General features: G+C 44.0%; 1 protein-coding gene across 2 annotated transcripts in view; it reads left to right on the top strand.

Annotated features, from left to right (window-relative positions):
• The window catches only part of spata20 (spermatogenesis associated 20), a 93081-nt gene extending 69528 nt beyond the window's left edge, over positions 1–23553 (top strand). For both annotated transcript variants that reach the window (XM_083787286.1, XM_083787287.1), the window contains exon 16: positions 21889–23553. In XM_083787286.1, coding sequence (XP_083643412.1) covers positions 21889–22062 — 174 coding nt within the window. In that variant the 3' untranslated portion in view covers positions 22063–23553. The remainder of the gene's footprint in view (positions 1–21888) is intronic.
• Positions 23554–24078: the final 525 nt, after the last annotated feature.

Genomic DNA, 24078 nt, shown 5'->3' on the forward strand with positions numbered 1-24078 from the left:
ACTATAGCTAAATGCTACGCCTTAGCTATTGAAAAATAGCAGATCTACAAAGCTCATAGTGCGCCACTGAGTGGCGCGCTATGAGCTTGTAGGTCTGCTATTTTTGAAAAATCGAAGAACCACTGACATAGAAACACAGCTTTTTTCAGAAAACTGTCAGGATGTAGAAGACGTTTTTAGAATCTGATCTCAGGTCATCCCGGCATCTAAGCTCTTATCGATGTGTACATGGCGCCGGGTCTGTAAGGAGCTGTGTACTGTACCTTTACCTCGTTATTTCCAGGGTAGAGGATGTGCTATTTGTACAGTATTATATCCCTGGCATGTTTTTAGACAGGCAGAAGAAGCCTGCAGGCATGACCAGGAGGTGAATATACAGTATTTCAACATTTACTGTATAGACTGCTGCACTTCAAAGTGAGTTTAATGCAATCAAATAGGACTTTTATGTTTAGATGTGTGGGCTGTCAAGGCCAGAAAGTAGGTTTGTTTTGCCACTTAGTATTAGTAAGTGTTCCCGCATAACTTCCTGGTATGATGATGATGATGTCACGTGCATGTCCTTTAGAACGTGTTCCTTCCACACGCTATACGTCCAACCGGGGGAACTCCCCCCCCCCCCCCCCCCCTGTCAGGTAAACGGCGTCTTGAACTCCTCATGCATTGAAGGAAGTATGAGGTCGGTCCGTTGCTCTCCCCAGGTAGCGTCCGGGATTACATGTGATAATTGACACTAGGTGGAAAAAAATGGGTTACAAAGATCGTGGGTTAAAAGAAAATAGGAAAAAAATATATATTAATCTAGTATAATATAGCAGAGGCCACAAGTGGTGCTTCCCTCAAACCTCCTGTCCTTGTTAGTTGGGTTTCCATGCAAAAGCATCGCACATGGTAACCACATGTTCAGACAGGTTAATTGTATATGCGTTTCCATGCACTATTGCACTACTGTTACTGTTATGTTTGGTTGAGATAAGCAGTAGATGGCACTCTCTCTCTCTTGTCAGGTGAGATGCACAATATTTGACATTGGTCCACAGTATATGTTGTTGTTGTTATTGTTCGACGTCCTTTTTCAGAAGGTTGTATTTTACACGTCCTGCCTGGTCATATGAAATGTGTTGCGCGCTGAAGTCCATAAACAACGTTACTGTACTGTCGTCATAATGACATTTCCCCTCTCGTTCACAAGGACCATGAAAACGAATTACGATCAGGAGCGCTTGCTCAAAGCAATGTCATAAATAAAACCCTATTCTTTTCTGTAACGTTATGGAATGCCCATGCAGGACGAAATCCAGATATAAAAAATGAAGATGCTGTGCTATGCAAAAGTAACTTGCAAATTAGAACAGGAGCTAAGGACCCATTATATAGTTTCATAGAATTGTCCCCCTGCTGCTATTGTCGGGACTTTAAGTTGGGATTGTGGTGCAAGGCGGTGCCTGAAGAAAGTCAGAAACACTGTAATATGCTATACTGTAAACAAGTTTATTTGGAAAGCATGGTGCAGGCCTGTACAGTATCCAGTAGCTCTGCATTAACAGTGTGGAAGTCGGCCCAGGCCGTAGCGTAACGGTCTGGGCACCGGACTGGTAATCCAGTCGCAGTGTGCCGCGGGTTCGACTCCCGGACCCGACACGGCCTTTACTGCATGTCATCCCCCCATCTCTCTCCCGTTTCCTGTCAGCCTACAGTCCCTTCAAAAATCAATAAAAGGCGTAAGCCGCAAAAAAACAAAAACAAAAAAAAAACAGTGTGGAAGTCAAGCCTGTACTGTATGGATCCTGCGGTGACTCAGAAGAATGCTGTCGCGTCCAGAAAATAGCAGTGGGTATTGCATTGGGTAACTAGACAGAAGTGGTGTGCTCACTGGTTGTTGTGTGTATTATCAGGTACAAGCAGGAGTAGCAGTTAAAAAACGTTGCGTGGAACAATATATAATGATAATGAATTGCATTTTCATAGCGCTTTTCCAAGTGCTCAAAGCGCTTTACAGTGGTTCGTTCATTCATACGTTGGGAGGTGAAGCGGCGAACAGTCGACGCCAGCGTCCTCACTTCCCACATTTCACACACCGACGGTGGCGAGCTACAGTACCACCGGCCGACTCATTGGAGGCCATGTGGGGTTCAGTGGCTTGCCCAAGGACAGGAGGAGGCATAAATTATACATACAAATACATGTGAGCTGAGGTATAGATTCTGAAAATACAACAGTTTGAGTATGACATTCAGCAACAGGCTAATGCACATCACTAACATCAACTCAATCCGTAATTGTACAACGGGTCGTTTCGAGGAAAAGCAATCTGATTGGTTGAAACAGCCTTCTAGCCGTGCATGCTTCAAACGAGCATGATGGAACACCTATAATCAAAACAAACAAATCAGCTGCTATGTTCTCCCAGAGCGCAGCCGACTGGGTCGCTATAGGCTAGCGAGTTTCTTGGGACATTTGTGGCCGTGGTGGCTACAATTATGATTTTTGCGATTATCTTTGTTTTAAGGTTAACTGTTGTATAATTGCAATATTACACTGGAGGTGGTGCTTTAACGTCATTAATGCACTTCTGTGCTGCCGTTTTGGAACTGCGAAAGGCAGTCGCAAGCGTGCATTAATGACGTTAAACCACCCCATCTCGTGTAATATTGCCTAATTAACCAACCATGCATTATTCACCAAATCTTACCTCACGGTCACAATTAAGCTTTGTGCACATGACAGTGTCACAGCCTGATCCATATAGCCGACCTACAAGCTCACAAAGCGTCGCGTTCACCACACATGCTGTGAGCTATATAAGTCGCCTCTTCCAGCGCGCGACACCGTCGCACAGCCGGACCATAAGTTACAGCATCAATGGGAGCTCTCAAGCAGCGAGACAGGTCTCCTTGACACCCTTGTTTTACAGCGCCGCCCCTAACAAGGTTTTGGCCTCGTCTTGAAGGGAACTTAAGTTTGTGAAGCTTTGTGGAGGTGTTAGGGGGGGGGGACTGATTGAGGGGAGAGCTGGTTGTTAATTCCGCTGCAGGCACTCGGGTGTCCACTCCGCACAGACACTGGTGATTTAGTGCAGAGGGCCAGCTGTAGAGAGAGGCTGTTGTCAGCTGGAGACTGATGCTCAGTGGGACAGAGCATCTCCAATATAGGCTGTCAACTGGCTGACTGGTTGACTGGTTGCCTGACTGGTTGACTGTATGACTGGTTGACTGGTTGCCTGACTGGTTGACTGGATGACTGGTTGACTAACCAGTCATCCAGCCTGACTGGTTGCCTGACTGACTGACTGACACTCACTCACCTCCCTGCGTGCGTGCACTGCGTTTCTGTCCATGTTATCTCCGGTTGTCGGTCTGTCTGTCTCTTTCTAGGCCGTTCTTCCCTCTCTAGACCTACAAGCTCATAGCGCGGCACCGAGTGCCGCGCTATGAGCGCGGAAATTCCAAATTTAAAATATATATATATATTTAAATTTTCGACGTCAGGCCTAAATGGGTTAAAGTGGATTTGCCGCTCACTTCATGCATGCGCGTACGTATATACCCTCTGTTGTACTTGACCTTGACCGTATACTTCACTGTCGTATAGCTGGCGTGTTCTCAGCACCATAAAGTCTCCCGCGGCTTCAAACGCAGATGGACCGTTGTGGTGATGTCACCGCCTGTGGATGACTGATAATGCGCACCCTTGCATAACCATACCTCTCACGTGGGCGTGCGTGTTTGTGTGTGTGTGCGTGCATGTGTGTGTGTGTGAATGTATAATACAATATATACATGTACATAGTATGTATGTGTATGTGCAAGCGTGCCTGGAGTGGTGTCCAGATGCCAGGTTGTCATCTTGTGATGACTGAGCGTGCGTGCGTGCGTGCGTGCGTGCGTGCGTGCGTGCGTGGCGTGCGTGCGTGCGTGCATGCGTGCATGCGTGCGTGCATGCGTGCGTGAGTGTCAAAGCCACAAAAGAAAGAGGTGGATAAAAGGGGGAGACTAAACCTCCTCGTGCTCGACTATGTGGTCAGCTACTGTCATCACTCTTGACACGCATAGCTCAACTGTGTGTGTGTGTGTGTGTGTGTGTGTGTGTGTGTGTGTGTGTGTTGTTGTGACGTCTGACCAGAAAATGTCTTCCACATCCTGACAGTTTTCTGAAAAAGCTATGTTTCTATGTCAGGCGGGTTTTTTTTTTATTTTTCAAAAATAGCAGACCTACAAGCTTGTAGCGCCAATAGCTAAAGCATGACATGATGCTAACGCCAAAAGGGGTTCCCGCCCCAAAATGGGATAAGGTAGGGTGGGGTTTAGGCACACAGGTGTTCTGGAGAGAGAGAGAGAGAGAGAGAGAGAGAGACGACACACATAGACGTTCTCCGTGTAGCCGAACACACGGTCTGGATTCTCCCAACCTGCCCCTATAGTACTATATGAGACCCTCATGCTGCCGATCAATTTGCCATAATATTATAGGAGATTGGCCTGACGCAACTCATCGGCCTTTGCCGATTGGTCAAAACCTTTGCATGACATTTAGAAGGTGGGATTACCGCAATGTTGCTTCATGCTGTTTGATGTCGACACCCACACATATGGTCCAAAAACCACTCTGGGATGTATACCACTCAGCCTGTGTGTCATAGGCGAGGTCATGCATATTCATGGATAGGACGCAGCATGGACAGAATGGAACTAATGCCAAGTTGGACACCTGGCACAATGTTCTGGTCTGTAATTGACACCGTAGGAACTCCCACTCGCTTCATGGTGTCACCCTGCCCGCCATGTTTGTATTTTGAGGAAATACACGGTCACAGTAACACATCCCTGGCTGAACACGCCTTCTATACGCAGCCTCCAGAAGCACGCGGGGATCATGTATAGCCTTGACACCCACAATGGAGAGCTGTACATATTCGGCCAGAAACATGGACCTGGAAACGTCAATGACCTGCGGAAACTTTCTCCTGGAAGAAGGTTGAGCCCCAAAGGGAAAGGCCTCACACATTCAGCCATAACTAATATTCTGTGCTGTTGCTTGGTGGGAGATCGTGTCATCCTCTTTGGAGCAGACGATGCTCTTGGTGAACTGTAAGTCTTAGACTTGAGTCCTATATAGCCTCGGGACATTATGCAAGTTATTCAGTACGATCTGGAGCAGTCTGAACTCCCACACAACATCAGGTGGGAACTGGCAGCCATGACTACCAAGAGCAAATGAAAAACAAGAAAAGGAAGTCCACAGACAAAACAAATACAAAATTAATGAAAAACAAAAAAGGTTTCCGGGGGTCCCCAGCCTGCCAAAGAGGTTGAGAAGAGATACCCCTGCTCTATTGCGATGTTTATATAAATGCACGTGTCCGCATACACGTGACGTGCATGTCCATCTCAGATAAGGCACACTGTGTTCCGTTCTGCGTGTTTAGCATAGGGATTCATCTGTGAACGAGCGTGGCTGTTCTAACTGTGAGATAACGAGTGAGACTGAGCTGTCAGGCTATACGGACAGGGATGGTAGCGTGCGCGCGAGCGCGTGTGTGTGTGTGCGTGCGTGTGTGTGTGTTTGTGCGTGTGTGTGAGGGCGAATGAGAGCGGGGGAGAGAGAGAGAGACAGCGAGAGAGAGACACTGCAGGGTTGCCCAGAGTGTGAAAGGAAAGGATTTACCCTGTGGGAGTTGTACTTTTGCTCTCATGTGTATCCAACTGTGCAGTCTGCACAGGAGCTTCCCCCACACATTACAGACACACACACACACAGACACACACACACACATACACCTCCGTATATCACTTTTTAGCGCAAAAACACGTGCAAGACCACATCACGCATCATGTTTTCTTTTATATATATTCTCCCCCCGACAAAGTTGTTGCACTAATTCCCCTTGAAGAATGAACTATAATATTATCACATGGCCCCCTGGCATATACTGTATATCCCCCACAGTCGGTCACGTCGTAGGAGGTTGGGTTGGTATAGAAATAAACCTATCCGGAGGTTCACCAGGAGGGTGTAACACATTATGTGACATGCGGAGGAAACACGCCGTTTCCAGTTGAAATATGATTATCCCATTTTGGACGGGAACCCCTTTTGGTGTTTCAAGCATTATGTCATACTTTAGATATTGGAAAATAGCAGACCTACAAGCTCACAAGATTTTTGAAAAATCGTGAAAATGTGTCGCAAATCTTTGAATATATATTATTTCACAGCGAACGTTTTGAACTCAAAATCTTTGCTTCTAGCTGGAACAAAAAAAATTCAGATGGGGGTCGGCCGGCCAATTACATATAATTTTTGGGGGTCCTTGACATGAAATATTGAGCACCACTGATATAGAAACATACAAACAGGTTTTTCAGAAAAGTTTTTTTTTAATTTCGACGTCAGGCCTAAATGGGTTATCATTATTTTTAGTCTAGCCAGAGGAACCGTGGAGGAATGGAGCCCCCGTATCTTTGAATGAAAGAGGTGGACCAAAAAACACAAGGTTCCCTGCATGGGACCCAAAACTATAGTGAAAATAGCAGATCTACAAGCTCACAACGAGGCACGAAGCGCCGTGTTGTGAGCTTGTAGATCTTCCCAATATATAAAAATAATAATATTTTTCCACAAGTATACGTAAACATTTGTTTTGTATAAGTCCTGGAAGTACTGGCAAAAAAATAATTGAATTTGTTTTCTTGTCATGAAAAATGTTGCTTTATTTGGGAATGTTTTTAGATTTTTTTAAATAATAATAATACTAAAACTAAATATAGGAAATAAAATCACACCCGTGTGAAGTGAGGGGCGGTCTTAGAAAGGCGGGGGAGGGGGGGGGGGGGTTTGAGGAAGAGCCCGAAGAAAGATGTGAAGGGTTCATTAAGGGCGGGAAATCCACCTCTTGTCACCATGGCAACAGTCATGCTGTTCTGACCACATTCCATCATATACTCCGGTCCTCGCCAGACTATAGCTTCCCCCGTGTGTGTGTGTGTGTGTGTGTCATTGTGTGTGCTGCGTGCGTGCACGTGTGTCAGTCACGAGAAATGGAATGTGCACCCCTTGTTGTGGTGGTGTTAATCCAGCCTTGGGGCTGTCTTCTCACGGCTCCCGTTCCGGTTGGAGGATAAATCCATTGTTTTCCTGCTCCCAGCTGATAGATGGAGCATTAGCTCCGTTCCACCTTTTACAGGGATCTTATAGTTCACACAGCAGCTGCTATACAGTAGTCCAACAGGTGTACTGATTGACCTGTGTGACGATACACCGTAGAATCACTCTTCATTTAACCAACCCTTTCTGTACGGGAACACCTTTTGGTGTTTTAAGCATAATGTTATATACTTAAGATCTTGAAAAATAGAAGATCTACAAGCTCGTAGCACGGCACCGAGTGCTGTGCCGCGCTATACGAGCTTGTAGATCTGCTATTTTTTTTAAGAATCGTGAAAATGTGTCGCACATCTTTCGAATATTTTCCTTTCGGAGCAAACGTTTTTTTTAACTCAAATCTTTGCTTCTGGGGAGTTTATAGCGTGTTCCGCAGAGAAAGACAATAGGAAAAAAGACGGGTTTAGTGTGTTTCCGCAGAGAAAGACAATTGGGAAAAAGACGGGTTTAGTGTGTTTCCGCAGAGAAAGACAATAGGGAAAAAGACGGGTTTAGTGTGTTTCTGCAGAGAAAGACAATAGGGAAAAAGACGGGTTTAGTGTGTTTCTGCAGAGAAAGACAATTGGGAAAAAGACGGGTTTAGTGTGTTTCTGCAGAGAAAGACAATAGGGAAAAAGACGGGTTTAGTGTGTTTCCGCAGAGAAAGACAATTGGGAAAAAGACGGGTTTAGTGTGTTTCTGCAGAGAAAGACAATAGGGAAAAAGACGGGTTTAGTGTGTTTCTGCAGAGAAAGACAATTGGGAAAAAGACGGGTTTAGTGTGTTTCCGCAGAGAAAGACAATTGGGAAAAAGACGGGTTTAGTGTGTTTCCGCAGAGAAAGACAATTGGGAAAAAGACGGGTTTAGTGTGTTTCTGCAGAGAAAGACAATTGAAAAAAGACGGGTTTAGTGTGTTTCCGCAGAGAAAGACAATTGGGAAAAAGACGGGTTTAGTGTGTTTCCGCAGAGAAAGACAATTGGGAAAAAGACGGGTTTAGTGTGTTTCCGCAGAGAAAGACAATTGGGAAAAAGACGGGTTTAGTGTGTTCCGCAGAGAAAGACAATTGGGAAAAAAGACGGGTTTAGTGTGTTTCTGCAGAGAAAGACAATTGAAAAAAGACGGGTTCAGTGTGTTTACGCAGAGAAAGACAATTGGGAAAAAGACGGGTTTAGTGTGTTCCGCAGAGAAAGACAATTGGGAAAAAGACGGGTTTAGTGTGTTTCCGCAGTCAAACTGTTAAAGACTGAGAGACAGGGAGAGCCCTGTTACTGAACAAACGTGTTGGATCATGGGCTCCCCCAGAGGCAGTGCCATATAATAATATATATATAATATAATATAATAGTGTCCTCGGGCAAGACACAACCCCTAATTGGTCCTGATGAGTACATTAGGTTGGTGCCTTGCATGGTTTCCTCCACCGTCGCTGTGAATGGGAGTATATGCGATGCTACATACTGTACTTTTGAGGTATTTTACTTTACTTGAGTATTTCCACAATTGCCAATACATTTACTTGTCAATACACTACATCTCAGAGACCAATACTGTACTTTTACGCTACTACAATTACCGATAGTTGCTATAGTTACTTTGTAGATTTTGATTATATTATTACAAACATACATTAACCACTTCAGCCATATATACATTTCAACCATCTGAAAATAGCCGATCTACAAGCTCACAAAATGCGTCATGATGTGAAGCATTGTGAGCTTGTAGATCTGCTATTTTTTTTTAAATATTTTCATACATTTGAAAACTTGAAATGAGACGTTACCCACACTGAGGTACTTTCTACTTTTGGTACTTTACGTATATTTTGATACCAATACTTTTGTAGAAGTAAATTAATATTAGTATTTCTATAGTATTTCCACATTGCAGTATTGATGCTTTTACTTAACCTTTATTTAGACCTGAGAAAAGATTCTACAAATGCCTTCTAAATCAGAGAAGACAGTTTTCTGAAAAACCCATGTTTCTGTCAGTCGTTGTAATTGGCTGCGGACCCCCATCTGAAAATATGTTGTTCCAGGGACCCCCCCAGAAGCAAATATTTAGTTAAAAACGTTCGCTCTGAAAGAATATACATTCAAAGGTTTGCGCCATATTTAAAAAAAATAGCAGACCCACAAGCTCGTAGCGCTGCGCTATGAGCTTGTAGATCTGCTATTTTTCAATAGCTAAAGTATAACATAATGCTTAAAACACCAAAAGGGGTTACCGTCCTAAAATGGTTAAGTGAAACAATAGAGTACTGTTTCCACCACTTGGATAAAGGCGCTATATAAATGCACCATTTACCATTTATTTACAATGCGTAGACAGTTATCGGTCGTCCAAAGCGAGACTGATGGCTAGCATGAAGATACGCATTAAGGATAATGACAACGTGAGCATGCCACACTGATGAACGATAATGTTCTGTAAGGATAATGACAACGTGAGCATGCCACACTGATGAACGATAATGTTCTGTAAGGATAATGACATCGTGAGCATGCCACACTGATGAACGATAATGTTCTGTATACACGTGAGCGATGTAGCGAGGGTGGATTTCAATTGACTGTCGGTGTTTCTTTCCATCGTTCAAATGCCTTCTAAATTCTGACAGTTTTCAGAAAAACCCATGTTTCTCTGTCAGTCCTTCTCCGACATTTTCATGTCAAGGACGCCCAAAAATATTTGTAATTGGCCGCCGACCCCCATCTGAAAATATGTTTTTCCAGGGACCTCCCCCCCCCTTCCAGAAACAAAGATATGAGTTAAAAAACGTTCGCTGTGAAAGAATATATTTTCAGAGATTTGCGCCACTTTTTCACGTATTTAAAAAAAATAGACCTACAAGCTTGTAGATGAGCTATGAGCTTGTAGATCTGCTATTTTTCAATGGCTAAAGCTAATGCTTAAAACACCAAAAGGGGTTCCCGTCCAGAATGGGTTTAAATCGCTCTGCAAATGATTTGAATGGTATATCGTTCTCCTCTGTTGTTATAGTCGTGTATGACTCTGCCCTCCACTCGAGTTTCGAATAGTGACTTCTAAAATGGCATATTTATAGTTATCGCTCTCTGGGCGTTTGGACGGCCCTTTAGTTTAGGAGGCCAGTGACTGCATGCTTCTTATAGCGCTATTAGTGCAGATGGCTGCTGGTGCAAATGGGTGTCTTAACCCATTCTGGGCGGGTTCCCCTCTTTGTGTTTTAAACATTATTATGCTATAATTTAGCTATTGAAAAATAGCAGATCTACAAGCTCATAGCGCGCCACCGATTGGCGCGCTACGAGCTTGTAGGTCTGATATTTTTGAAAAATTGAGCACCGCTAATACAGAAACATGTCAGAAAACTGTCAGAATTTAGAAGTTTTTTTTTTTTTTTTTTGACGTCGTGCCTTGAATGGGTTAATGGGCATTTGGACAGGGGGGGGGCACTTTTTGGGCAGAGAGACGGACCATACGGCTCGTCGATACAGGACGAGAGGTCCAGGAGGAGGGCGACTATACACTGTTCTAACCTGACCCCGCCAGATGGGGCAGCAGAGAGTAATCTGGGTCCCCCCCCCCCCTTCCCCTCCCCTCCTGCTCCTGCTCTGGCTCTCAGGCAGACTCGATGCTCCGGCCGCCAAACAGCCTGGCCAATCAGCGGCAGCTAGAGACAAGGCATACACAGACCTTTGGTCGCGATAATAATAAAAAAGTACAGTACGTTACAGTACTGGAGAACATATAATTTGTTACTTTCCACCACTGGATCCTCCAGTGTGGACACACTGGTGTTTGTTCAGACTACTTAATCAACTGAAACTCTTGTCACATTGTATGCAGTGTGGGTACGATGATGCTGCTTCAGGTGACCTGACTGACTGAAACTCTTGCCACATTGTTTGCAGACGAAAGGTTTTTCTCCAGTGTGGGTACGGTGATGTTTCTTCAGGTGAGCTGACTGACTGAAACTCATGCCACATTGTTTGCAGACGTAAGGTCTTTCTCCAGTGTGGGTACGATGATGTGTCTTCAGGTGACTGAATACACTGAAACTCTTGCAACATTGTTTACAGACGTAAGGTTTTTCCCCAGTGTGGGTACGATAATGTATCTTCAGGCCACCTAACTCAGTGAAGCGTTTGTCACACTGGTTACAGAAGTATGGTTGTTCTCCAGTGTGGGTACGGTGATGTTTCTTCAGGGGACCTAATCGGCTGAAACTCTTGCCACATTGTTTGCAGACAAAAGGTTTTTCTCCAGTGTGGGTAAGATGATGTCTCTTCAGGCTACCTAACTCACTGAAGCGTTTGTCACACTGGGTACAATGGAATGTTTTTTCTCCTGTGTGGGTGCGCTGGTGTGTCTTAAGATAAGATAAGTGGCTGAAACTCTTGTCACATTGTTTACAGACAGATTTTTCCCCAGTGTGGGTACGATGATGTCTCTTCAGGTGAGCTAACAAACTGAAGCGTTTGTCACACTGTTTGCAGCAGTAAGGTTGTTCTCCAGTGTGGATACGGTGATGTTGCTTCAGGTGACCTGACTGACTGAAACTCTTGCCACATTGTTTGCAGACGAAAGGTTTTTCTCCGGTGTGGGTACGATGATGCTGCTTCAGGTGACCTGACTGACTGAAACTCTTGCCACATTGTTTGCAGACAAAAGGTTTTCTCCAGTGTGGGTACGATGATGTCTCTTCAGGCTACCTAACTCACTGAAGCGTTTGTCACACTGGGTGCAGAAGAAAGGTTTTTCTCCTGTGCGCTGGTTTTCATTCAAGTCACCTAAATTGAGACTCTCTTCACACGGTTTACGGATGTGCGTTTTCTTTCCTGTGCAAGTCAACTGTTGTGACTGGAGTTGTTCCCCGAGCTGAGTTGAAGTCTTTCTCACCTGTTGATGACTGTTGTAAGATCTTATTGTTTCGTCGGTGTCTCCTTGTTCCTGGCTGGTTGAAGAGGTGGTTATTGGCTGACAGCCGTGGCTCCTCTTCATGCGTTTGTGGAGGAAACCTGAGACACTCGGAGAAGAAGTCTGGGAGCGGTTTGTCAAAGCTGCTTCTCGACAGGGACTGTGATGTGGAGACTGTGTGTATCTAACTGAGTGGAAGATCTGTCCTCCCGGGTGATTGGTGGTGGTTATGCTCTGCATCTCTCAGTACAGCCTGATTTCCAATCTCTCGTAGTAGTACGACTATGAAGTGGAAGTGTAAAGGCAACTTCAAACCTTATATAGGTTGACCGGGACCTCTTCTCCGATGTCAAACACAACACAAACTGTTGCCATGTTCCCCGAACAGTCAGATACATGAACGGACCGATAAGAACCCGGGAAAAGCAGGGCAAAGCAAAACCCTAGATCACCTTCCCTCGCACGCACGCACGCACGCACGCACGCACGCACGCACGCACGCACACCTTCGCTCTCTTCTCGCACTATTATCTTCTAATTGCACCTTTCTAAACTAAATTGTTGTACCTGTATATATGGAACATGGCCTCGAACTGCACCTTTCTAACCAAAATGATGCTGTATATATGGAACATACGTAAGCTTTACCTAACTTTGCTACTATAGGGAAAACATGCACATAAATATGTTACTCTTACTTGTTTGCTCTTTCTTGCACTCTTTCATTCTACTATCCCTTTGTTTGCTGCTGCATTGTCTGAAGGAAGCCAAACAAAAATAAGTTTTACTCTTATGTAACTGTACACAAGATGTAACAATAAAGTACAATAAAGTACAACTTGAAAACAAAATAAGTTCATATAATTGTGTTTTACATTCTTTACACAATTGATTATGACCTTTTTTTAGTCACCTGGAATGTTTTAGTGTTAGTCTAGTTTTAGTCGACTAAAATGTATTTTAGTGGGCCTTGATGCCATCGTAGACTCGTTTTTATACTTGCTGAAAATAGCCGATCTACAAGCCCACAACGCGTCGCGCTGCAAGGCGATGTGAGCTTGTAGATCGGCCATTTTCAGCATGCAACCAATTGTAAAGTTACTTATACTGGATCTCTTGTCCACTAGTCCCTTATCATTTTAGTCTATAGTTGTTTATTTGCAATAGAAAATGTGGAAACGCAAAAACTTTTAAATACCCAGTGTGTAGCATTCAACTGGTTTAATTCTGTATTGATTCGCTACATAAATGCTCAGACATTTAGCCTAAATGTCTGAGTTGGTTTGAGTATTAGATGACCGCCTGGGTAATTGTCGAAAATAATCGTGGCCAGGTATGTCATAATGCAATGATCGTCATCGACACACAAGCAAAAAAAAGACATTAGAAGTATCATTGCTTCTGTCCGTTCACTGCGTCCCTGTTTGATGTAGCTCACCGGGTAGCGTGGCTATAGGCGTTGCTAGGCTAATGGCTAGTAGCTGGGAGGGAATTTATGAAAATCGTGCACTTGGTGAGTTTTAGATGTTTTGGGGCTCGCCCCCTAGTGGTCCTTTTGCAATGAATCCAATATTAGATAAGTCAGCAGGCTACATGGTTGAAACCCCAGATAATTGATAGAAGATATTTTTCAGTGGATTCTGTTAGTATCGGGTATGCTAAATAACATACTAAAACGTTTGGAAGAAATAACTTCAGGAAAAGCATACATTTCAAGATGCCGAGATGGATGGCTGCCGGGAGATATGCAAACAGGCATCTTTATTTTTACATATTAAATCCCGTGCTTAAAATACCTATAAAACCGGGAGGTCAAACTGGGAGGCTCTTTGCATAGCTGCTGGCAGCCATCGTGGACGCCATCTTGAAAATGACGTCTTTCCAGAAGTAATTTTTTGACCTATAACACCATGCCAAAAATCTAAAACGTGTCACCAAGTGCACAGTCTTAATGATTGTGGACGAATTCCCTCCCAGCTGCCTATATGTGCTGTCGTCTCTCTAGGGCCTTCCTTCTACGGGCTTCCTCTCAGCCACCCCACAGACGCGTCCTCTCACAGGGCGGACAGGGCACACACCCTGCCTGGTGCAAAGAAACCATTTCCCACGGCTGTGGGTGTCCCTGTCCTCTATGCCCAGACTCTGGCACCAGTCCATGACCGCTCTCCCTCTCCCTCCTTCCAGCCAGGTCTCTGTCCTCTGCCCTCTGTCCTCTCCACTACACGGCTTCCCCCTCTCTGCACCGCTCCTCTGCCTTTTAACCCATTCTGACCTGGGAACGATTCTGCAAATGTCTTCTAAATCCTGACTGTTTTCTTGAAAAAGCTAGGTTTTTCTATGTCAGTCGTTCTCAAACAATTTCATGTCACTTTTCACGATTCTTCAAATAATAGCAGATCTACAAGCTCGTAGCGCGCCACTCGGTGGCGCGCTATGAGCTTGTAGATCTGCTATTTTTCAATAGCTAAAGCATAACATACAGTAGTGCTAACACCAAAAATGGTTCCCGACCAGAATGGGTTAAAGGCTGCGTTCCAGGTGCACCCAATCGAGCAGGTGCTGCAGGTTCCTTTCCCGATCAAAACCTACCCTGTCACATTTTGAAAGAAGCATGAGGTCATTTCCCCAGGTTGGTGGAAGGAGTGTAGTGCCCAGTATTACATTAGACATTGACACTGGGTGAAACAAATGGGTTACAACAATTGTGGGGAAAAAAAAATAAAGTACAGTATACGGTACAGTACTGGAGAATATAATTAGTTACTTTCCACCACTGGATCCTCCAGTGTGGACACACTGGTGTTTGTTCAGACTACCTGACTGACTGAAACTCTTACCACATTGTTTGCAGACGAAAGGTTTTTCTCCAGTGTGGGTACGATGATGTGTCTTCAGGTCACCTGACTGACTGAAACTCTTGCCACATTGTTTGCAGACGAAAGGTTTTTCTCCAGTGTGGGTACGATGATGTGTCTTCAGGTCACCTGACTGACTGAAACTCTTGCCACATTGTTTGCAGACGAAAGGTTTTTCTCCAGTGTGGGTACGATGATGTGTCTTCAGGTCACCTGACTGACTGAAACTCTTGCCACATTGTTTGCAGACGAAAGGTTTTTCTCCAGTGTGGGTACGATGATGTGTCTTCAGGTCATCTGACCGACTGAAACTCTTGCCACATTGTTTGCAGACGAAAGGTTTTTCTCCAGTGTGGGTACGATGATGTGTCTTCAGGTTACCTAACTCACTGAAACTCTTGCCACATTGTTTGCAGACGAAAGGTTTTTCTCCGGTGTGGGTAAGATGATGTGTCCTCAGGTTATCTAATCGACTGAAACTCTTGCCACATTGTTTGCAGACGAAAGGTTTTTCTCCAGTGTGGGTACGATGATGTGTCTTCAGGTTACCTAACTCACTAAAGCGTTTGTCACACTGGGTACAATGGAATGGTTTTTCTCCTGTGTGGGTGCGCTGGTGTGTCTTAAGATAAGATAAGAGGCTGAAACTCTTGTCACATTGTTCACAGTAGAAAGGTTTTTCTCCTGTGTGGGTGCGCTGGTTTTCATTCAAGTCGCCTAACTTGAGACTCTCTTCACACGGTTTATGGATGTGCGTTTTCTTTCCTGTGCAAGTCAACTGTTGTGACTGGAGTTGTTCCCCGAGCTGAGTTGAAGTCTTTCTCACCTGTTGATGACTGTTGTAAGATCTTATTGTTTCGTCTGCGTCTCCTTGTTCCTGGCTGGTTGAAGAGGTGGTTATTGGCTGACAGCCGTGGCTCCTCTTCATGCGTTTGTGGAGGAAACCTGAGACACTCGGAGAAGAAGTCTGGGAGCGGTTTGTCAAAGCTGCTCCTTTACAGGGACTGTGATGTGGATAGTGTGTATGTCTCACTGAGTGGAAGATCTGTCCTACTGGGTGATTGGTGGTGGTTATGCTCTGCATCTCTCAGTACAGCCTGATTTCCGATCTCTCGTAGTAGTACGGCTATGAAGTGGAAGTGTAAAGGCATCTTCAAACCTTATAATATACCTATATTATAGGTTGACCGGGACCTCTTCTCTGATGTCAAACACAACACAAACAGTTGCCATGTTCCCTGAACAGTCAGATACATGAACGGACCAATAAGAACCTGTATATATGGAACATGGCCTCGAACTGCACCTTTCTAAACAAAATGATGCTGTATACATGGAACCTATGCTTTAGCTAACTTTGCTACTATAGGGAAAACATGCACATAATTATGCTACTCTTACTTGTTTGCCCTTTCTTGCACTCTTTACTTGCGCAAGCAGAGCGCGCAAGTAATAATTTTGCCCGGTCTGTGTGCACTGTGCCAGCTAACCCGCCACTTGATGCGTATGCAAATAAAACAGCAAATTTGTGCCTGGTTTGCTGGGACCAGATTACATAAATGACCATATGAGCTAGTCATACGTATACTATATACATAATCAGTAAAATAAAATAGCAAATTGTGCCTGATTTGCTGGGACCAGGGTACATGGTGTGTATATGTATGACTAGCTCTCAATGATGACGTAAGAAATATGGTCATTTATGTAATCTGGTCCCAGCAAACCAGGCACAAATTTGCTGTTTTATTTGCATACGCATCAAGTGGCGGGTTGGCTGGCACGGTTGTTGGCGCAAAGTAACCACAGTATACCGCTAATCAACTTACAACTACATACTCTATATAGTATATGTATATGTATACGTATGTCTTACGTCATCATTTAGATCTAGTCATATACGTGTACTATATACATAATCAGTAAAATAAAATAGCAAATTGTGCCCGAGTACATGGTGTTTATTGTATGACTAGCTCTCAATGATGACGTAAGAAATATGGTCATTTATGTAATCTGGTCCCATAAACCAGGCACAAATCTGCTGTTTTATTTGCATACGCATCATGTGGCGGGTTGGCTGGCACGGTTTTTGGCGCAAAGTAACCACAGTATACCGCTAATCAACTTACAACTACATACTCTATATAGTATATGTATAACTGCTCTCAATGATGACGTAAGTAATACAACATTATGTTTCTGGGGTGTATAAAAGTAACGATAGTGTCAAAAACTTAACCATAAAGCTTAACGTTAGTGTAGTGTGCAAAAACTAAGTATATATCTAAAAAATAAATCTTTGAAAAACTAAAAAGGGATCTAGAATATTTCTAAATTGATAAAAGTGTATTTCTTATATAGATAGAAACTTGAACCATACTTAATAATACTAGGTGTTTACATGCATAAAGTAGATAGGTAGCAAATAGTTACACCTAATAATTAGACATTTCAAATGTTCCTTCACAGAGATACTGAGATTCCACAGTTTACAGCAGTCGAAAGTACTTGCGCGCTTTGCTTGCGCACTAGTTGGCCATTTATAGCCTACTAGTGTGCAACAAGCAAGTATGCACTCGACAGAGTGCTGTTCTAGTTTATTCTACTATCCCTTTGTTTGCTGCTGCATTGTCTGAAGGAAGCCAAACAAAAATAAGTTTTACTCTTATGTAACTGTACACGAAATGTAACGATAAAGTACAACCTTGAACTGGAACCTTGAAACCTAAAAAAATAAGTTCATATAATTGTGTTTTACATTCTTTACACAATTGATTATGACCCTTTTTTTTGTCACCTGGAATGTTTTAGTGTTAGTCTAGTTTTAGTCGACTAAAATGAATTTTGGCGGGCCTTGATGCCATCGTAGACTCGTAATGACTGTTTTTATAATTGCTGAAAATAGCCGATCTACAAGCTCACAACGTGCTGCGAGGCATTGTGAGCTTGTAGATCGGCCATTTTCATCATGCTACCAATTTTTTCAAATTACTTATATTGGATCTCTTGTCCCTTCTTAACATTTTAGTCTAGTTTTTATTTGTTGTTTATTTGCAATAGAAAATGTGGAACCGCAATAACTTTTAAATCCCCAGTGTGTAGCATTCAACTGGTTTATTTCTGTATTGATTCGCTACATAAATGCTCAGACATTTAGCCTAAATGTCTGAGTTGGTTTGAGTATTAGATGACCGCCTGGGTAATTGTCGAAAATAATCGTGGCCAGGTATGTCATAATGCAATGATCGTCATCAACTCACAAAAAAAAGACATTAGAAGTATCATTGCTTCTGTCCGTTCACTGCGTCCCTGTTTGATGTAGCTCACCGGGTAGCGTGGCTATAGGCGTTGCTAGGCTAATGGCTAGTAGCTGGGAGGGAATTTATGAAAATCGTGCACTTGGTGAGTTTTAGATTTTTTGGGGCTCGCACCCTAGTGGTCCTTTTGCAATGAATCCAATATTAGATAAGTCAGCAGGCTACATGGTTGAAACCCCATATAATTGATAGAAGAGATTTTTCAGTGGATTCTGTTAGTATCGGGTATGCTAAATAACATACTAAAACGTTTGGAAGAAATAACTTCAGGAAAAGCATACATTTCAAGTTGCCGAGATGGATGGCTGCCGGGAGATATGCAAGCAGGCATATTTATTTTTACATATTAAATCCCGTGCTTAAAATACCCTTAAAACCGGGAGGTCAAAATGGGAGGCTCTTTGCATAGCTCCTGGCAGCCATCGTGGACGCCATCTTGAAAATGACGCCTTTCCAGAAGGAATCTTTTAACCTAACACCATGCCAAAAATCTAAAACGTGTCACCAAGTGCACAGTCTTAATGATTGTGGATGAATTCCCTCCCAGCTGCCTATATGTGCTGTCGTCTCTCTAGGGCCTTCCTTCTACGGGCTTCCTCTCAGCCACCCCACAGACGGGTCCTCTCACGGGGCGGACAGGGCACACACCCTGCCTGGTGCAAAGAAACCATTTCCCGCGGCTGGGGGTGTCCCTGTCCTCTATGCCCAGACTCTGGCACCAGTCCATGTCCCTCTCCCTCCTTCCAGCCAGGTCTCTGTCCTCTGCCCTCTGTCCTCTCCACTACACGGCTTCCCCCTCTCTGCACCGCTCCTCTGCCTTTTAAAGGCTGCGTTCCAGGTGCCCCCAATCGAGCAGGTGCTGCAGGTTCCTTTCCCGATCAAAACCTACCCTGTCACATTTTGAAGGAAGCATGAGGTAATTTCCCCAGGTTGGTGGAAGGAGTGTAGTGCCCAGTATTACATTAGACATTGACACTGGGTGAAACAAATGGGTTACAACAATTGTGGGGGGAAAAAATAAAGTACAGTATACGGTACAGTACTGGAGAATATAATTAGTTACTTTCCACCACTGGATCCTCCAGTGTGGACACACTGGTGTTTGTTCAGACTACCTGACACACTGAAACTCTTACCACATTGTTTGCACTTTGCAGATGCAGTTTTTCTCCAGTGTGGATACGATGATGTTGCTTCAGCTGACCTGACACACTGAAACTCTTGCCACATTGTTTGCAGACGAAAGGTTTTTCTCCAGTGTGGGTACGATGATGTGTCTTCAGGTCACCTAACTGACTGAAGCATTTGTCACACTGGGTGCAGTGGAATGGTTTTTCTCCTGTGTGGGTGCGCTGGTGTTTCTTAAGATTAGATAAGTGGCTGAAAGTCTTTCCACATTGTTTGCAGTGGAAAGGCTTTTCTCCTGTGTGGTTACGATGATGTCTCTTCAGCTGACCTGACTGATTGAAACTCTTGCCACATTGTTTGCAGACGAAAGGATTTTCTCCGGTGTGGGTACGATGATGTTGCTTCAGGAGACCTAATAGGGTGAAACTCTTGCCACATTGTTTGCAGACGAAAGGATTTTCTCCGGTGTGGGTACGATGATGCTGCTTCAGGAGACCTAATAGGGTGAAACTCTTGCCACATTGTTTGCAGAAGAAAGGTTTTTCTCCAGTGTGGGTACGATGATGTCGCTTCAGATTTCCATGGCAGCTGAAGCTTTTGTCACACTGTTTGCAGCAGTAAGGTTTTTCTCCGGTGTGGGTACGATGATGCTGCTTCAGGTGACCTAACTGACTGAAGCGTTTGTCACACTGGGTACAATGGAATGGTTTTTCTCCTGTGTGGGTGCGCTGGTGTATCTTAAGATAAGATAAGTGGCTGAAACGCTTGTCACATTGTTCACAGTAGAAAGGTTTTTCTCCTGTGTGGGTGCGCTGGTTTTCATTCAAGTCACCTAAAGTGAGGCTCTCTTCACACGGTTTACGGATGTGCATTTTCTTTCCTGTGCAAACCAACTGTCGTGTCTGGAGTTGTTCCCCGAGCTGTTGATGACTGCTGTAAGATCTTATTGTTTCGTCGGTGTCTCCTTGTTCCTGGCTGGTTGAAGAGGTGGTTATTGGCTGACAGCCGTGGCTCCTCTTCATGCTTTTGTGGAGGAAACCTGAGACACTCGGAGCAGAAGTCTGGGAGCGGTTTGTCAAAGCTGCTTCTCGACAGGGACTGTGATGTGGAGACCGTGTGTATCTAACTGAGTGGAAGATCTGTCCTCCCGGGTGATTGGTGGTGGTTATGCTCTGCATCTCTCAGTACGGCCTGATTTCCAATCTCTCATAGTAGTACGACTATGAAGTGGAAGTGTAAAGGAATCTTCTAACCTTATATAGGTTGACCTCTTCTCCGATGTCAAACACAACACAAACTGTTGCCATGTTCCCCGAACAGTCAGATACATGGACGGACCGATAAAAACCCGGGAAAAGGAAAACACACACACACACACACACACACACACACACACATCCCTCCATCGACACGCCGATCAATAAATCGACCAGGGTTGCGATCAATCGCCAGGAAAGATTGCATGAGCGGCCTCAAAGCCCTCGTCAAAATGATATAAGGTGATTGGTTTGCTGATCACAGCTTTCCTGTTCTCTATTATGTCCTGACGTGAATGTCACCCCCTCTCTCTCTCTCTCTCTCTCTCTCTCTCTGTCTATCCCTCCCTCTCTCTTCTCCCCTTCCTACATAAGTAATGTCTGTCTTGTTGGTTGTTTGTTTTGTTTGTTTGTTTGGTTTCCGCTGTCTTCTGTTCCTCCGAGTAAAGCAATCTAATTGATCAGTAATTGGTTTAGAGAATAAAAATCAAAAGGAACTGTTCAACTTAAGGTTGGAAGGTAAACAAATCCAGTGAATTGCTGCCGAGTACAGGAAAAATGTTTTTCTCTTATTAATGTTAAAATCACACCCGTGTGAACTGAGTGGTGCAACTCCCCTCTCTCTCCCACCCCCCTCCTCACTGTGAGTGCCCCTCTCTCTCCCACCCCCCTCCTCACTGTGAGTGCAGGTTATTGTAATAGCACTTAATTTTTGAATCACACTGTCTTATCAGTATAATTACGTTTTGTTCTACTCTCCCCTATTAGGATGTTTAATTCAGATCCCTGATTTTCATTTAATATTGAGACGTTTGAGAAGTGGATAATGAAAGAAAGGAAGGCCTTGGATTATATCCAAGGATTTTCTTTATTACATAAATAAATAAAATAAATAACATAGTAGCATTTTGATGTTTGGTTACAGGGGGTGGACTGGGGGATTAGTTTATTGTATGTTTTTGAACTTTTTGTAAATAATCAGAATTACATGTGTGTATTTATATATATATATATATATATATATATATATATATATATATATGCAAAAAAAGATTATAATTATTTGTACAATAGCTCACAAAAAAAGGTTGGTTACGAGCAGCACAAAATTAATTTGATACCATGCCAACGTACATTCCTTGCTTGATTGTTGAGTGATGACTATTTCTTGGTTTATATGACTTAATAATTAATATCTCTCTCTGTCTGTCTCTCTCTCTCTCTCTTTGTCTGTCTCTCTATCTCTCTCGCTCTCGCTCTCTCTCTCTGTCTCTCTCCCCAGGTCTTGATGCTGGCGGACGGGGACACAGAGGGCTTTCTGTACCAGCGTCTGCCAGTCCTCTCCTCCCTGTCTGGCCAGCAGGGCGGCGCCGCCACGGCCCACGTGTGCCAGGACTTCACCTGCGCTCTGCCCGTCAGCGACCCCCAGGAGCTACGCAGGCTGCTGGACAATTAGTCCTCATAGGCTGCAGCCTGAGCTAGTTAGAACCACAGCTTGCTCGCTCTCTGACTAACCGTATATAAGCCCCTCAACCAGCGCTAGTTAGCCTATAGCGTTGACGTAGTGTTGACGACTGCGGCTATAGTGACTCCGTTATAACGCCATGAAGCAGCCTCACAGCTAACACAACGAAACGGTTCTATACGAATCCCCACAACGGCCGCTCAATGTGGTGGTTTTAAGCACGGCGGTATTCGTGCTCAAAAGGTGAATATGCCGTGCTGAAAGCACCGCCTCAGGCGGTCAGTATAGGGATGAAATGGAACTACTATATCAGCACTGCACGCAGTCAGTCCCTCACAGAGCCCGACCACAGTGGGAGTAAAGCCTGGAGTATAGACCGTCTTGTAGTTTTGTAGGACTCGAGTCCGGTCTCGAGTCCACTTTTCCATGTTTTCTGTCTCGTCTCGGTCTCGCCCTTAATTTGACTCTGCCTCGTGATCAAGGGACACGACTCTCTACAATGCAATGAAATAAATGTATAATAATTACCCATATTATGAGCAGCCCATTCAAATGAGCATTATATAACAGAGCATGCCTGGCACTTATAATAATAAACTTTATTTATATTTATATAGCACCTTTCATAAATGAATGCAGCCCAAAGTGCTTTACGGAGCATAATAAATAATAATACAAACATAAACAAGAACAACGTTAAAACAGGCAGGCAGTTAAAACAATAGGACGATAGCAAAGAGCATAAAACAGTGGCAGATCAGTACAAAAATATTAGAGATTTAAAACTCAACTAAAAGCAAGAGCGAAGAGGTGAGTTTTAAGCTGTGTCTTAAAAATGTCTGAGCTGTAGTGGCAGTTCATTTCAGGCCGTTGGTCCATAAAAGCAGAAGGCTGCCTCGCCATATTTTTTAGTATAGCCACCCTTTTAGTTCGAGCAGGCCAGCAGTGGATGACCTGAGGGGGCGGTTAGGGACATATCTAGGCAAACAGTCGTCGAGATAGGAAAGGTGCAAGACCATTAAGAGCTAATGGAGCTATAAACGAATCATTGCCAGTGCAGTGAGGCTAAAACCCTGGTAATGTGATCTCTCATCTTAGTTTTTGTTAAAACTCTATAGCTGCAGCATTTTGTACCAGTTGCAATCTATCAGTTGTTTTCTTTGGTAGGCCGGAAAAAAGGGCATTACAGTCGAGAGAAACCGTTTTGGCATCGTCTAAAGACAGGTATATATGCTCTAATTCATGATATGTTCCGAAGATGAGAAAAGGCAGTTATAGACATATCTTGTTAAAGATGGAGTGCCACAATTTCCACCCTAAAAAAAGCTGATCAGGTATTATTATACAAAAAGTACACAAAAAGTGTACAATATTTGTTAAAATCGTGCTTTTATGTGGACACGCCCACTAGTTCATTAAGTATGCCTGATTTGCCTGGTGGGCGGTGATGGGTGGTGATCCACCTGAACTGAAGCCGCTCCCACAGCTGTAGTTGTATGATAAAGGGGGAGGGGTTAGGGGAGGGGCTGATAGTGTGGTGTCACTAATATATTACTGTTTACTTCATTGGCCCGTTTGACTGTCAAGGGTTCAGCCTCCAGGAAGAAAACCTAAATACAAAGTTAATACACCATTGCACATAACGACTCCAGGGTGTCTAATGAAGTACTGTCACCTCATAGACACATGAAAAACTGGAAAAATACCAACATTTTGGTAACTTTAAGTAACGGAGTGTAGCTGACGCGCCTGCCTGCTCTCGCAGTGTTTTCTGTACCTAGCAAATTAGAAGAAAAAAAATCTTGCCTCAATCTCGCCTCCCGTCGGTCTCGACTCGGACTCGACCCCCTCCCACACTCGGTCTTGACTCGTAGTCGCATTAGGTGGACTCGACAACCACACTGCGGTGTTGTTGCACTCCGACACGCCACGCAAAAGAAATAAACAAGTTACCAAAAACAGGCAAAACGACGGATGCTTCCGTGCTCCGTGAACCTATATTGACCT

Source organism: Protomyctophum parallelum (genome assembly GCF_964188405.1).
Source record: "Protomyctophum parallelum genome assembly, chromosome: 17".
Classification (NCBI taxonomy): Eukaryota; Metazoa; Chordata; class Actinopteri; order Myctophiformes; family Myctophidae; genus Protomyctophum; species Protomyctophum parallelum.